The 17,294-nt window shown below is 40.1% G+C and overlaps 1 protein-coding gene across 1 annotated transcript in view; it reads right to left on the minus strand.

Annotated features, from left to right (window-relative positions):
- Positions 1-17,294, minus strand: part of Heca (hdc homolog, cell cycle regulator) — a 54,750-nt gene that overhangs the window by 8,833 nt on the left and 28,623 nt on the right. The window contains exon 2 of the mRNA XM_057761650.1: positions 5,425-6,465. Coding sequence (XP_057617633.1) covers positions 5,425-6,465 — 1,041 coding nt within the window. The remainder of the gene's footprint in view (positions 1-5,424; positions 6,466-17,294) is intronic.

A 17,294-nucleotide genomic window follows, 5' to 3' on the forward strand; every position in this document is an offset into this window, starting at 1 on the left:
GATTATGTAAGCAGAGTCCTATTGGGACAATGACATATGATACAAAAACTAGACCATCTTACTTATGAAGACCAAACAAAACCATTTCCTGAATCACAGAGAAGGGGCTGGAAGCAGAGCTGGGGAGGATCAAAAGGAGTAAGGGGCAAAGCAAGGGAATAACAATCTAATGAACACAGTAAACATCTCAGCAACATATAATTAACTGAACGGAGGAATTCCATGCCCAAGAATGTGGTCATTCTGTTGGAACTGAAAATGCTTTAAAAGCATGGTTGGAATAAGAGCTTGCTATAAATAAGATCACCCAGACTTCTGAGGTGCAGCAATAGAATCACTGACCCATGACTAATATATTTTTTTGTGGTACTGGACTTTAGTATTCATTAAACTCCGACTACAGATTTGAAAACCAGAAGTTTGTCAGTACCCTGTAGAGTGCATTGAATACCACATTATATTATCTCTGTGTATGCTTACATACCAGTGTGCATACTGATAGGCAGGCCTATCTAATTTTTGCCTTTCTCCGTCCCCTCCATGATCAACGCCCTCAGAATTTAGTCTTGAGCTTTATCACAGTCACTTCCTCTTTTCTTGTCACTGAAGACTTTTATTGCCAAGATTTAGCCACCGATGTTAAAAATAAGCTCCCACGTGTTCACCCCAAATGCTTGTTTCTAACAGTGCTTGCTAGATATCTCCACAGAAAATTAACTAAACATATTCAAATCCTCTCCCCTTCTTTCCCATTAAAATGGGCCTTTTCCCAACCTTACCTACTCCTGCCTGTGAAAGCATCATTTATCTGGTCTGGAATAAAGGTGAACTAAAGAAGACCCTTTTGTATAGTCAAGATATTCCAAATCGGCAATTTCTTTAAAAAGGCTCCTGCAGCTATCTCTTCTTTCTAATTCTCACTATCTCAGACAGTAGCTTCTCATCTTCATGCATATAGATATGACAAAGTTTCCATATAGATATAACTCTAGGTCCCAAACCTTCCAAGCAACGTTTTGGGGGTATATTATTATAGGTTTGTTTTTTAAATGCTGAAAAAGCTCTCAATTCATAATCACATGGCAAGGGTCTCTACAATGGCTTCAAAGGAACACCCTGCCTCACCCCAGCCTGCTCTCCACATCTCCTACTCATTTTCCACTCTGCAGCATTTCCAACCAAACAGTTCTCTTCATCTCCTCATCACAACCTCATTGGTTTTCTTTTAGCCACCATCCCTCATACTGCCTTCATACTGCCTCCTGAAGATCCAAACCCAAGTGGCCCTTTCTACCTTGGAAATCTCAGAATACTCAATGTACAGGATTACATAATGTATACATGCTATTTACTAATTCCATGTGTGATGCTATTAGTCACAGCCTCGGGTTTAGGACGGTCAGTTACATTTTATAAAATCATTTTATATACCAAGATTATACACTGATGACTTCATCTAGCACATCTGCTAAGTTTGACTGACAAACATATACTTGGTGGACATAAAAATAAATATGTCCATCATAAGTACCCTAATTCATTTTTATAAAGTATGGTCCGAGTTTTAAGGTATAAAAATAAAGGTGTTTCTACCCACTTCTCTCTAAAATTACTAGCAGTTGTGCTCAATAAAAACAAAAACACAAATTCCACCTCTATAAAACAGGAAGAAATCTAACTCTCATATAACTGTGTTTCTGTCATTGACCATTCTCTTTCCCACCCTGGGAATGTGTCCCCTACCCTTTCCAGTCTTAGCTGAGCACTATTCAATTCTATACTTTTGAAATCCGTTGTTTTTGAGTTTATAGCTGAATGAGATCATATGGATAGTATGGTTTTGTCTTTCTGTGCTTGGCTTATTTCATTTAATTATGTTCTCCAGCTTTATCCATTTGAGTAAGTTCAAGGTGAATCCTCACCCACTATCAATAGCATGTAGTACAATCATGACAGAAAACAGCAGAGTTCCCTTAAAAAATTAAAATTTAAGCCAGGCACGGTAGCTCACATCTTTAATTCCAGTATTCTGGAGGCAGAGCTAGGTTAATATCTCTGAGGTCGAGATGAGCCTGATCTATATAGCCAGTTCCAGCCAGCCAAGGCTACAAAGATCATCTTTCAAAAATAAATACACAAACAAAAAAATATGAATTACCTAACAATAACAATAAAATATGTAAAAAAAACCTTTTAATTAGAATACCATATGATCCAGAAATCACACTATGGGTATACAGGCAAAGGAAATGAAATCAGTATGTCAGAAGTACTTGTACTCCCACAGTCACTGCAGCAATACTCTTAACAGCGATGGACTCAAACTAAGAGTCCATCAAATGAGCAGAGAAAATACTTTTGTATATATACATATACACACATATTTAGCCATAAAAGAAATTTAATCATTGTCGGGAATATTATTTTCAGGTGTGTGATTTTTGTTTATGTTGCATTTGTTTAATTCTGTGAAGCTGTGTTACTGTGCCTGTCTAAATCACTTGATCATCCTAATAAAGAGATGAACGGTCACTAGCGAGGCAGGAGCAAGGCTAGGCGGGGCTAGCAAGCACAGAGTATAAATAGGAGAACTGAAAAAGAGCAACGAGAGAACCAGAAAAGGAGGACATCAGGGGCCAACCACCTAGCTACACAGCAAGTCATGGAGAAAGAAGCAAAGTAAGGTATACCAAATGAAGAAAGATAAAAGCCCAGAGGCAAAAGGTAGTCAGGATAATTGTTAAGAAAAGCTGGCAAAAAAATAAATAAAAGAAGAAGAAGAAGAAGCCAAGCTAAGGCCAGGAATTCAAAACTAAGAATAAGACTCCATGTGATTTGAGTTGGGTGGTAAACCCCACCAAAAGAATAAAAGGTCACACAACAAATCATACTACCATAAAATGGATAAACATGAACATTATATTAAGTAATAAAAATATGCCAAGGTCAGACTAATATCATATGGTTCACATAGTTGTCGCATGTAAAGGTACTGATAGGAGTACAGAAGTAAGAACAACGGCTACCTAAGGCTAGGAAAGGGAGGGAGGATGAGATGGGTGGGAAGAAGCTAGTTAAAGGACACACAACTACTTACAGTTAGAAGTAAAAGTTCTAATGTCTCACTGTACTGTGGCAACTATAGTCAACAGAATGATGTAGTGTTTTTCAAAATAACTAGGGTTTTGAATGTCTTGCCAGAGATTATAAATATGAGGTGAATGGTATCTTCGGTACCCTAATTTATCATTACACAATATAAACAGGCATCAAAACATAACACTATAAACAATAAATATGTACAATTGTCTTAATTAAAAACACAACTTAAAAAAAAAATCCCAAACTAGCCTAGTGAAATATGAAAGCAGACATAGAACCCATTCCAGCTGGGGCAACAAAAGTCAACCAGCCTGTTACCTGTTGAATATATAGAAGCCAACCAACCAACCCTGCCACGGAACTATAGGAGGGCTTTAAATCCCAACAGGCCACAAGGCTTTGTGGTACCCACCTCATAACAAAGGCCAAAGGACTCCAGAGAATCATGCAAAAACACACAAACAAGACTAATCCTAACCACTCCTAGCTCCATTTTCTTCCTCTGAAAGATAATAAAAGAAAGTATGCCTGAGAAACAAGAATGTGGTACTATTGAAAAGTCCCTGAAACTAGGCTTGCTGGTGCACACCTCTAAACCCAGTATTTGGGAGGCAGAGGCAGGCAGATCTCTGCAAGGTCAGTCTGATCGACATAATGAGTGTCTCAAGAAATAAAACAAAAACAAATAAGCCTCTGGAAACTAAAAATAGTAGAAGACAAATCCAAGAAAATGTTCTGTTTCCAGAAAGTATAATAGAATATTAGAGACAAGTAAAGATAAACCAAGGATTTCCTTTCCCATCAAAGGCGAGTTGGGAATGTCAATCTAGGAGGTATGGTGTCACATCAACAGGAGTTCCAGTACTGTGAGTGTAAAAAGAAGAATAAATATAAGTGTAAAAAGAAAGAAACCAAAAGCAAGGAATCTCCAGAGTGAGGTTCTAAGTATATGTATTCAACAATCCAAGATAGTCCACAGTAAATGAAGGGGACAGGGGCTGAGGAGCCACATCATGGTGGGCTTTCAGAACACTAGGGTCCTGAGTGCTCCAGGCAGAATAGAGATAATGGGGATGAAAGCCTTAAGAGATGTTTACAGAAGAAGAGAAAAACTTCAAAAATTATGTTAAGTGTGTAGAATTGGTTTACGAAGCTGCTAAGGGAGAGCAACCTTCCAAAGTTAAAACAATACAAAAAATAAAACCATCACTCTCAGGCACTTGACCCTTCAGATTCTACACCAACAGTTAGCTCTTAATGCATCAGTTCTCAGAGAACTGTGATTCTGCAGCCATCCTGGGCTACACAGCAAGATCTTTGCCTCCCAAAATAAAATAAAAAATCGAAGGCAGTGGAAACATGAAGAAAAGAACTCTCATTTAAAACAGTGTCCTTGACAAGACTGTTTCTATAATGGGAATATATATCTTGGTTCAACACCACTAACAGCAGAAACACTAGGGATTTATCCCCAGAGGGAGATATGTAGTCATCCGCCTTAAACACCAGCACAGGCAGAAGACAGTATCTAAAACTGCAGAATGAAAATAACTATTTAAAATCCTGATGTCAAAAACCTTGAAGAATCAGTTAGCATTTCTAAGTGTTTGGCTCTGGGGGCGGAGACAGCAGGGTTTAGTGGGAAGAAGACAGGAGTCATTTTTATCTGATTCTCTAGCATTTTGTTAAACTCGTATATCATGCATTTCTTCCTTTTGAAAGTTCAACAGTTTTAATTTCACACCTACACTGACCAACTCTTTGCCTTTCAATTTATAACCAAAATGTGCCCAAATCTTTGTCAAACATATAAGCTAACCACTACACTCCCTCAACCAAGGTCATGCCTGGGCTTTCAATCATCCCCCATTTTCCTTTTGATGCTATCAATAGTCTTATCTTTCACAATTTTAAAATTAATTCAAGAAGTCATACAGGCCCTTCTTGTTTCCCGCTTTCCCTGTTTACAAGGATCACAGCCTGCTAGGCACATTAAACTATTTCACAGCAAAGAGAACAATGTAATTCCATCTCTAAATTTTTACTCTGTTGTGAAAAGCTAAATATCAGTGGTCCTTTCTTCAAATTAGCAAAGAATAAAGACAAAATTACCCACCAGACCACCTGTACCCAGTACAGTGACATCAGAGTACAAAAACCACCAGCCCACTGGGTGAAGCTCAAATACTCATGTTACCTAGCCCTTGGCTAGAACAAAAACATGTCAGTTGTAATAAAATTTAAAAGAAAATGCAATTCCATCTTGTTTGCTTTTTGGGTGTTAACAAACAGAAAGCAGGCAAGGTGAATCAACACCTATACCTTGAAGGTGACAAGGAACATCATATTCAATCTCATCATGTCTTGAGGGGCTTAAGAACAGAGTTCCATCCACTAGTGGGAACTGTTCAAACACAGGAAGTGCCCGGTGGCACAAAGCGCAGTTTACAACATTTCTGTGGCTGGCACTGAGGGCTGTAAGAATGAACTTCCGTAGATCCTCGCCTTGGCCCACTTGGGCATCGTCTTCCATCCGAACATGGAAAGTGTTCAGCTTATGCCTGGGGATGTGAGCGAGGAGTTCAGAGAGGTCCAATCGCCGCAGGAACTGTACAGGGGTGTCAAAGTGTCCTCCCCTGTGTACAGACAGCCCAGACGAACTGTAATCAAAGTGGGCATTTCTGAACACATGGCCCCCAGGCATGGCCTTTTTGTGAGGCTCAAGATGAATGGCATTCTTTAAGAATTCCCCAAGGTATCTGGAGGAGCGGGGACCACTAAAGTGGGCTGGGGAGAGGATAGAGTAACCAGAGGGTGGGGACTGGCCAGGGGAGCCACAGGGGGAGCGGGCCCCATAGGCTGCAGCGTTAACTGTCTTTTCCTGGGAGTTCTGCCTGTCCATGGAATGCCGCCGGGGAAGGTCATGGTTCAGGCCTTTCTGGGACTTGTTCAGGGGCCTGCATTTTTTTGCCTCCTCCCCAGCCTCCCCTGGAGGCCTTGCTGAGTTCTTCTCTGACCCAGACTTCTTCTTTTTTTCATCTTGCATCCGCTTTACCTGGTACCAGTCTGTGTCCTTTTTTAAGTGGCCCTGCCCACAGCGGCAGGAGCAGAAGCGGAAAGCCAGGTCGTAGCCCTTCTTGGTCCACATGTTCTGGCGGCACTGCTTCTCGTTCCAGCTGCGGGCCCTGCCAATGCAGTTGAACTGCACCAGGATGCTGCTCTCCCATTCATAGAAGCACTGCAGGTGCATCCAGGTGCTGCACGGGCAGTGCTCGTTGTTGCACACCACCTTCTGGTAGTCGTCCTTTTCCAGGTCCACTGGCCTCCCAAAGCTGCACATCAGGGGCGTGGCACAAGGAGCTTCTAAAAGAAGAATAAAAGAGAGTCAGTACCTAGGATATGAGGACTCCAATCTATCACCGTTGGCCAATACATGGCAGTTATAACCAATGGAACAAATACCAGGCAGATTTAGAAACATTCATCATTTTCTTCTAATATGATGCTGTCCCAAAGGAATTTATTTTCTATTACTAAATATCTGCTGAAAAACATACTGGTAAGTTTCAAGAAACCCAAATCCTTCATAGATCAACTGTGTTCCAGGCCTTCTGACAGTGCAGTATAAAGGTTTCTCAAGATGTGGGTATAATAACAGGCAGTTCCAGAGTTCCTTTAAAAATGAGTCACTGCAGAACAGAATGCTGGGAGGAAGAGGAAGTGAGCTCAGACGCCATGCCAGACGCGATGAAGCTCCGATCCAGGATGGACGTAGGCTAGAATCTTCCTGGTAAGCGCACCTCGTGGTGCTACACAGATTATTAGAAATGGGCTCAATTAATACGTGAGAATTAGCCTAGAAGAGGCTAGATATAATGGGCCAGGCAGTGGTTAAAAGAAAAAAAAATGAGTCACTGAAGTACAGCTAGAAATTAATATGAAGCTACTAAACCAACCAGTTCTGGTGGTGTCTCTGAATGCTTTATCAGGGGTTTTAGATTGTCCTGAACAGCAAATAGCATTGAGAAAATAGACCAGTCTCATCTCAACTTTTCTTCTAGAATCATCAGATACTAATGGCCAGGATGTCTGATCAAACTAACTATTGGCCTACACAGAACTCCACTGTCCAGATGTGTAAAAAAAAAAAACATATTTTCTCTCTCTCCTCTCTCTTTCTCCTCTTTCTCTCCTCTCTCTCCCCCTCTACTCCCCCCCCTCCTTTTGATATTTGAGACAGGGTTTCTCTGTAGCTTTGGAACCTGTCCTGGAACTAGCTCTTGTAAATCAGGCTGGCCTGGAACTCAGAGATCCACCTGCCTCTACTTCCCAAGTCCTAGGATTAAGGCATGCACCACCACCACCTGGCTGAAAACAACCACTCTCTTAAAGTATTCAGTCAGAAAGCAACAAAGAAGTACTTCTGCAGTCTTACACATGTTACCCATGCAGAGTTCAAACAGCTAGCAGGTTCCCAGAAGTGAAGAAAACATAGTAACAAAGCAGGTCCATTTCTTAAGAGGTATTTGTTTGCATGGAGACTGACAGATGCCAGATTCTTACAGCTTCTCAACGACCACCTAGTACCTGGACTTAGAATATGCCTTTTAAAACCATCAAGACCACCTGTGATAGAGACGCTAACAAGATCAGTGGTCACCAGAGGAGAGGAGAGGGATGAAAGTGTTTCTAGGACAGTGCAGCTACTCTGTTATGATATACCGTGACAGAAACTGCATATCATTGTACCCGTATCAAAATCCACAGCACATAAACACCAGCAGTGAACCCTAAAAGTTAGCCTTAGAATTCAGTGCTGCTATGTATCAACAGAGGCTCAGGACCCAGTTTGTGTGCAGAACCTGGTGACAGTGGGGTGAGAGGCTCAATGTAGGGGTGATAATAGAGAGTACAAACATATTAACTGTATTTTCAATTTTATTCCAATCTGCCCTAAAAAATAATATTTATTTTTTAAAGTGGGGGAAGAGGCAAACGGGTAAGTACCAATTCCAAGGAATACTAGCCCCAAGAAAGTGGGATGGTATTTTACTTTTAAAAATTTATATAGCAAGGCTATAATTTTTAGTGAGCACTAATGCTTAGAGAGTTGACAGTACCTAGCATATAAAGCTTACTATTGTTGTTACTACCATGAATGGAAATCTTATTATACAGTTATGGCATTTTTATTTGTCAAAGAAGCTTTGTAAGGTGTTAGCTGAAGCTCTAAGAAAGAGGCAGTAAAATTAGCAAAACGTATATCCAAAGTGGGAAATTGAGAATCTAGCAGGGCAAGAACTGAGTAGACACAGTTCTGGCCATGCCAAGGAAGAAGACATGATGCCACAGGCCCACACTAGCAGCTGCCAGTTATGTGTGCAGAGGCTAAGTGTGATTACCTGCCCAGAAAAGACTAGCACACAAAACAACAAAGCAACAGGCTAGCCCCAACTGGTCTCTTTGCACTTCTACAGTTTTTAACATAATTTATTAATTCCCCTTAAGTTCCAGTCCGTATTTCCATGCTGTTCCTTTTTAGACTCCTGCCAGGATTAGTACTCAGCATTTCTCTCTTCACTTCCCTAAGTAAAACCAAAAGCAAAATTTACTATTCCTTAACAAGGGCACTACTGGCATCTGGATACTTCTTTATAGAGTACATTACGTGCCCTAAGCATTTGACCTGTATAACCCCACCCACTTCAACTTCCTATGATCTGGAGGTGGTCTACCGGGGCTGGATTCCAGGCCTTGCCCCATACTAGGAATGTGTTGCACCCCCAGGTCTACCCAACTAGAAATCATTGGGCTTGATCCAAACGGTTCTGAGTGCTACACAGAGGTATTTAAAACACATCTGCTGTAAATGTGATGCTAAGGAAGCATTATGAGACTTAAAAGTTGTTTTAGATTCCATACGTTCAGTGGTGGTACTGTGAAAGTTGGGACAGTCAGAAAGAAGTGTGTTGATCAAATGTAAGAGCCTGAACTTAGGGAGCAGTGTCACATATCTGTCAGTGCAGGAGACACAGAAGAGCAATGATCTGACTGACTTCCCTATTACGGACCTGATGAGCAGGAAGTACCTGTGTGATGGATATGACCAGAGCTCAACTGAGTTCAAAATTAGAGTACAGATGGACTCACACATTCAGAGATGCAGGTTAAATTCCTGGGACCCAAGAAACATGGAAAGAGAATATCAAACATAAACATAAAAAATGGATTGGGAAGAGAATTGTGACTAGCAAGTCTGCTACAGAGAACAGTAAAGCAGAAAGAGAATTTACTCTAAGACAAGTCAAGAGAAAATTATGCCAAATCAGTCATGGGAAATACTTAAGAATGGAAATTAGTGTTATATCCTTGAACAAGACCAGTGTTTCAGAGCATCTGCACTACTGACAATTTGAGAACTAGTTAATTCCTGCGGTAGGAGCTACCCTGTGCTATAAGGTATTTAGCTACATTCTTGCCTCTCACCTCATTGTTACCAGTAACATTCCTTCCCTCAGTTTTAAGGCTCAGAATGTCTTCAAACAGTTACAGATAGTCCCTGGAGGGAAAAATGGCTGGCTGAGAAAAGGTAAGGTAAAGCCAGAAGCTCACAAAAGGAGTAGGGAACCAAGCACTGCCATCCCTGAGATAACTACCCTTGTAGTGTCTAGTGTAAGAGAAAAATGGTGGGCAAGACCAAAGTGTAGCGACTACGTGCAGATAACTCTCCAAGAAATTTGTATGTAGACACAAGGGGAAGAAAAGAGAATGAGAATGGAACAGAGGACAATGAAGGCTGAGGACAGAGCATTTCCAGGAACTCAGGGCTCTGCAGCTTGAAAACATAGCACAGGGAACAATGAGAACTTGTACCTCCTCAGAAACCTTTGCAAGTTCACCACTGCCCAATGAGTAACCAATACACCATTCCACAAAATCCAGCAGCACAGGTGGATAGATCCTTAAAGCCCGTGCAAATACTAGCTATGACTCCTGCATTCCAATTACCTCCTTCAGAATGGGATGGCAGGGCCTCAGAAAAATAGCCCTAAATGACTACCGTGGTTTCTCCAGCTGCCTCCGAGGACTCTAACTCTTAATCTTCATTTGTCTAAATCTCATTTTGTACAAGAGAGAAAGTCATAGTGTTAGAATGCCTGCATCTCTAAATGCCAGTAGCATTTCTAACAGTGGTTCTCAACCTTCCTAATACTATGACCCTTTAATACCTCAAGCTGTGGTGACCCCCCAACCATAAAATCATTTTCATTGCTACTTCATAACTGCAATTTTGCTACTCATTTACAATCAGGGACTGAATAAAGTTTCATTAAAGGAAAATGGCATGTACACTCACACATGACAAAAGCAGAAGAGCTGTCATGGAAAAAGAGCCAAATATACTAGAGCACACTGAAAAAAATACAAAAATGGTTCTTATTGAGTAATCTAAGTCACCTGGACTGTGTCCTTAAAAATGTTAGTCAACTAAACAAAATTCAGTTGGTTTAAACTTTAATTCTTCATATCTCTGAAACAGAATAGTACTAACCTAGATATATGTACTCAGAATTAATTAAGGGTGGCTATTGATTTCTTAATTCACAATATTCAGAATGCTGCCTTAAAAACAGACTAAGATGGACTATAAGGGGCAATTGTATTTATATCATTTTCCAAAACAGCAGATAGATATACTTAAATCTGAGCAACAAGCACCTCCTACATAACAGATCTTTGAAGTCGGAAGAGTCAGAAATTTGTACTAAGAGCTCAACACAAAGAGATTGAAGTCCATAGCTCTGCCTACACATCTCTGTCTCTCTGACACCATCACTCATCACAGTTAGTCTCACCTGCTTTCTACCTTCAAGTTTCTATACTGAAAGTCCCTGCTATAGTGTGGACATAGTTGGGTGCTTGGTTCCCATTACAGAAACATGAGAGATTATGGTATCAATAAGAGATGGGGCCTAATGGGAACTGTGTCCTTGGAAGAAACTCTGGTCTCTGGCGCAAGAGTATGGTCACTGGGCTGCTCTCTTTCTTGATGTTGTCTTCAGTTAGGAATAATTCTGAAATGTTAATTATAGTAACCTAAGTGAGTGATGACCTGTTCCTGTACTATTTGTACCATTATCATATACTATAATGTGATACAGCCATAAGGACCCTGCACAGAACTAGGCCCATGCAGATACCGTGCCTGGAACCCCCAAATATGTAAGTCAAATAAACAAAATCTTCCTAAGTAGCCTGCCTTAGGTATTTCACTAGGGCAATGAGAAGCTGACTAATATGGTCACCACTCCACCTTGTCAGTCCTGCATGTCTGCACATCACTGAAACGTGGCCTTGTAGCTAGGCCACAAAAACAAAGTCAAGAGCCTGCTTGACACTGAGTAATACATTCAGCAGACACCTCACTCTATGACATACCTCCAAATTCAGAGTGAAGACAGAAGGGAGGCAGGAGATTAAGCAATAAGATGACTAGAAACAGTAAAGGAAGGACACATCAGGAACAGCCCAGAGACTTCCGTTTGTGCCCTCACCTCTCACGTGGTCTCCTCTTCCCCTGATCCCCCCAGACGGGCAACAGGAAAAAGTATTAAAGATAAAGCACATGTGGTGATTCTGCTGAGCCTACAGCAAGCCATTTTTCATCTGTGAATATAAAAATATCTGCCTATTCAACTCAGATGTATGTAGACTTTATAAACTGTGACGTTCCATTATACTGTGTATTGTTTTCTATCATTTCTACCATAACTTTATACGTGTGTGGCTAGTTCCCCAACTAAATGCAAACTGTCACACTGTATTTCCTACTTTTTCTTTTTTGGATTTACTATACAGTAAATTCTTAGAAATTAAGTAAGTGGGTGATGCCACACTATTTCCTAACAAAAACATCTAGGAAAAAAGATTCTGTGACTCTAAGAAAATAGCACTAATAGCATCCTAAATCATATCTACAATAAATTTAGTTACATTATAAAATCCCTAACTCTTTTGTTGTCTTGAGATAGGGGCTCACTATGTAGCCCTAGTTATCTAGGAACCTGATACATAGACCAAGGCAGGCCTCAAACTTAAGAGATAAGTCTGCCTCTATAGGTGCTAACATTAAACATGTGTGCCACTTAAAACCCCTAATTCTTTTTTTTTATTTTAAAACATTCTTTTCTCATTTTACATACCAACTCCAATTACCACTCCCTCCTCTCCTCCTGCTCCCCCCCCCTTCCTCTACCCCACCTGCCATTCACTCCTCAGAGTGGATAAGGCTTCCCATGGGGAGTCAACAAAGTCTGTCACAAAACTTTGAGGCAGAACCACTGTATCTAGGCTGAGCAAGGTATCCCTCCAAAGAGAATAGGCTTCGAAAAGCCAGTTCAAACACTAGGGTAAGTCCTGGTCCCAATGCTACTAGTGTGCCCGAGCCACACAACTGTCACCACATTCAGAGGGTCTAGTTTGGTCCTATGCAGGTCAGTGAGCTCCAACTAGCTCAGGTCAGGTGTTTTGTGGGTTTCCCCATCATGATCTTGACCTCTTTGCTCATATTATTGCTCCTCCCTCTCTTCGACTGGACTCTGGGAGCTCAACCCAGAGTTTAGCTATGAATCTCTACATCTGCTTCCTTCAGTTGCTAGATGAAGGTTCTATGATGACAATGTAGTTATCAATCTGTAAAATCCCTAATTCTTAAGAATAGCAGTCCCACAAAGATATAAACGGGATGAACTAACCAGACACAGCTAAAAAATCTTTAGTAAAGAAGAGTGACCCTACATTCAGTAAGAACGTGTGTCACCACCATCTCTTGGGACATAAATCATAATAACCTAACAAGTGATACTGACAATGTCCTTTTACATGATCAATAATGTTAAGGAAAAATATGTACATCTACAGAGCTAAGGAAACAGCACAGCTAGTAAAGTGCTTACTGCCACTCATGAGTGCATGAGTTCAAATCCCCAAAACCATCATACTAACCAGGTGCTGTGGTCCTCATCTGTAACCCCAGTACTGGAGGAAGGAGGTAGACAGGCAGATCCTTAGAGCTTGCTGGCTAGCCAGTCTAACCAATCAGAGAGCTCCGTGCTTAGTGGAACACTATCTTAAAAAATAAAGTGGAATCTGATAAAGGCTCCCAAAGTCAATTTCTGATTTCCACATGCACACAGGCGCATACACACAAACTTGTATACACACATATCACAAACATACCACACACCACATATACATACCTCTCCCCATACACACACCAAAAAACACATATATAACCTTCCAGGGTCTGTTTTCACAGGTTTATCATCAAGTATTCAGGACCCAGTTTCTATTTCTCCCTGCTCAACAGAAAACATGCAAAGATCAGGTCATTCTGGGCAAAGCCCTCAAGAAGTTTCAAAGTCTCTACAATAGTAACAGGGCTACTCTGTCTTCTCTCCCTAAACACTGCCCCTTACTCCAGGCCTAGCAACCTTTATAAAGGTCTGGTAAACTAGTCAAAATGCAGAGAAAGACTGACTGTGTAATGTCCACCCCCAATTAATACATCTACAACACAACTCCTACATCTAAAGGTTAGGAGTAATATAAAGAATAGGGGCAGAAGAGCTAATGAACCAGGACGTCTGCTGTGAGATAGTGTCTTCTATTCTTTACAGAAAAGCTGCATCCATGAAATCTCAACAGTATGATCACCTAAACAAAACCTGCATAATGGCAACACTAGCTGACATTTCAATATGGGTGGGAGAAATTTCATAAGACCCCACCCTTAAATGAAGGACTACAGGCAATCAATGGCTGTTATGAGAGAATCAGTCTTCTCCAGGCACAAGCCTCCTGATAGATTTATCAAATCCCAAATGGTCAGCCCTAAATACATATACACAGGAGTAACACTAAATGGACACACATAAACACACTCACATATATAGAACAATAATTAAAAGAGGTGGTTAAGAATTTGAGAGAGAGTAGGAGGCACACAGAAGGGACTGGAGGGAAGAGAGACCAGGGTAGAAAAGATATAGTATTTATATATGAAACTTTCCAAAGTAAAAACGAATTTAAGGCAATAAGTAGTAGTCATTTACTGCTCACTTATAAACACCATCTGACAAAGCCTTAATGCTCCCATTCACAGTAACTGTGCCACAAATAAGGTACTGCTGCTTTCAGGGTACACCTATAAAACTGAGTTCACTCCACCACTCTGAAAACAATTTCAAGCACCCTAAGCAGATAGAGAGCTAGGTGGGGTTGGGTCAGGAAGATATAAACGCATTCTAGAACTTTAAAGTCTATAGTGGAGACAAGGTCTTACATAACCTTGTATACCTGTGACTATGAAACTGTAGTTGCTATGTAATTAAAGTTTTGCTAATGACAGGAATGGACCAAGCAGATGCAGTACTTGGGAGGGAGGAGTTGAGGCACTGGTGAACAGAGACAGAAAGGTGAGAACAGGTATGCAAATGTACACCCAGCCCTTTTTTGTCACCTCACTTCCTCAAACCACAACTATGTACTCAGGACACCAAATGGAATTTCAAGATTTCTGAACATCTCCATGTCAAAGTAGTTTCTCTCACAACGTGAAACTCCTGGTAACTGTTTTCATTTTCTGGTCAGTCTATAAACAATTACTGCTAAAAAGCTAAAAAAAAATTCAAGAAACTGAGTTTGTAGCACAGCTACACAGAAGTGACCAACCTTCCTTCCACAAAGCCTAGACACACGGGGAGTATAGCACACACTTCAAGCAGTGTACATTAGCCCTTCTCACTATCCCTTCACTACACACAATTACACACCTCCTCTTTCTCACCTGGGTCCTGTCAGCTTTCTCTTCACCTCAAATTCCTTCCACAAACTCCTAGACCAAAGAAGCTCCTGTCTCCATCCCACATCATATCTCTCTACAGTGAGCCTCCAAGCACACATTAAAAGTTCCCTGTCAAAATGCTACCATTATCTTGCCTGCACTTATTCTCAACGTAATTCTTTATTGATCATGACTTCTCACGTGTGTTTTAAGTTATAAAGTGGTAGTGTTGTATTTTTCCTTACAATAAACAAAGCAGGGTGGCATACTCCAAACATTTCACTAACTGACTTGTTTTTAACACCTTAAAGACGTTCTCGATATCAGAAAAAAATAAGTATTTTGCTATACATTTTGTCCAACCTAAGCCCTCTTATTCCAAACTTGGGTAGCAGGGATTCATAAGGCACAAAACTAAATTTTATTCATGAAAATGGTCCTAAAGACTTGTCCCAACAAAAAATAACCATCTAAGTCTGGGATCAATATGGGGGAAACATGTTCAAACACATAAATATGCAATCACTGTGTTGTACTTGAATTCATAGGTGCATTAAATTTTATAAGCTTTATCTCTACTACTCAGTTTATCTCATAAATTAACAGTGTGATATATCATAGTATTTTCCACCTCATTTCATTTCTCTTTCATAGTTATGAACTTTCACAATGATTTAAATACTAGTATCAATTCGCCCAAATACTTTAAAGGGTAGAGAATTTTAAATTATAACAGTGAACATCAAAATAACCCAGATCTTTGAAGATATTTTATTTAGGTTAAGAATTCACATAACAGCAATGCCAAAAAGTTAGTAGTTCTAAGATAAAGCAAGACCACCAAGTAACAAATTTTAGAACTCAATGACCTATAAGCTTTAGAAATATGAGACGGTTTAATATATAAATTGGAGGAATGTGTTCACTAAAACTCTGTGCAAAATAAAAAGCTTTTATTAAATTGTTTATGTCATTATTCAAAATTTGTACAGTGAGATTTATATAATAGGGTCACAGTGTTGTAAACGATAAATTTTCCGTCTACTTTTTCTTTGGCTCAGATTGTGAACTTAAGGACACTAGAAACTACGTGGTACTCTAGCATCTAAGTGCACTACTAGTACTCCTCTGAAGGAAAGGTGGGACAAGTTCTCTAAACTGCATTACATTATGAAACCAAATGTTCATGTGCATGTGCATACATGTAGATTATCTGCAGAGACTGTTGTTAAATGTTGTAGCTCATTTGTACAGACTTCATACCATTTCTTAGCACTGTACTCCACTGTTAAAGCCTTTTTTGTTGTTAAAGAAACAGTTGGTTTCGATGATCTTTGTCAATATTTTCTGTAGTCAGTAACAAATAGTCAAAATTTGGCCAAAATCAAATGCCTTTATTTTATAGATTCCCATTTACCATGTAAGTTATAGTTCAGCACCTCAAAATGTATTTCTCTCTTGATGAGTCCCCACACGGTGTCTGAAGGACAAAACCCAAATTAGGGTTCCTGCCCTATCCCATCTCTGGAATTCTTATGGCTGAAGATGCAAAGAGGTTTCTACCACTTCTCTAGGCTGTTCAGCAGACAAAGCATGATTATCTGATTATCTGGCAATGTGAGCAGTAAAGACCAGCTTCATATCTATCCAAAAAATACAACCAATTTTCACTACTGTTCAATACTTTCTAAAAGCTTAACTGAGAAGCAATTTTAAGTCATATTTCATAGATATGATAATCACAGTAACTAAAACAAGGACATATGGAAAAAAGCATACTATATTATATTCCCCAAATGCTTGTCTTAGGGTTCCTATTGCTGTGATATAAAAACACCATGACCAAAAGCAACTTCAGGAGCAAAAAGTTTATTTCAGCTCACAGCTCTCAATTCATACTATGTCACTTACGGAAGTCAAGACAAGAATTCAAGGCAGGAACCTGAAGACAGAAACTGAAGCTGAGGTCACAGAGATATACTGCTTACTGGCTTACTCATCCAAGGCTTGCTCAGCCTGATTTGTTATCAACTTAGACCCACCTGCCCAGGGTTGGCATCACCCACAGTGAACTAGGCCCTCCCATATCAATAACTAATCAAAAAAAACTGTCCTACAGGCTTGCCTACAAGCAAATCTGTTGGAGGCATTTTCTCAACTGAGGTTTCTCTTCCCAGATGACTACAGCTTGTGCCAAGTTGATAAAAAAAAAAAACTAACAAGTATAGTGCTTTAAAATTCAAATTGTAAACTTCACATAGGAAACAACTTCAGAGAGCTCTATTTAAGCTTTCTTAACAAGTCTGTCATAGACAAATGCATAAAAATCCTTCAGATTTCTCCAATA

Source organism: Chionomys nivalis, chromosome 2 (genome assembly GCF_950005125.1).
Source record: "Chionomys nivalis chromosome 2, mChiNiv1.1, whole genome shotgun sequence".
NCBI classification, from domain to species: domain Eukaryota; kingdom Metazoa; phylum Chordata; class Mammalia; order Rodentia; family Cricetidae; genus Chionomys; species Chionomys nivalis.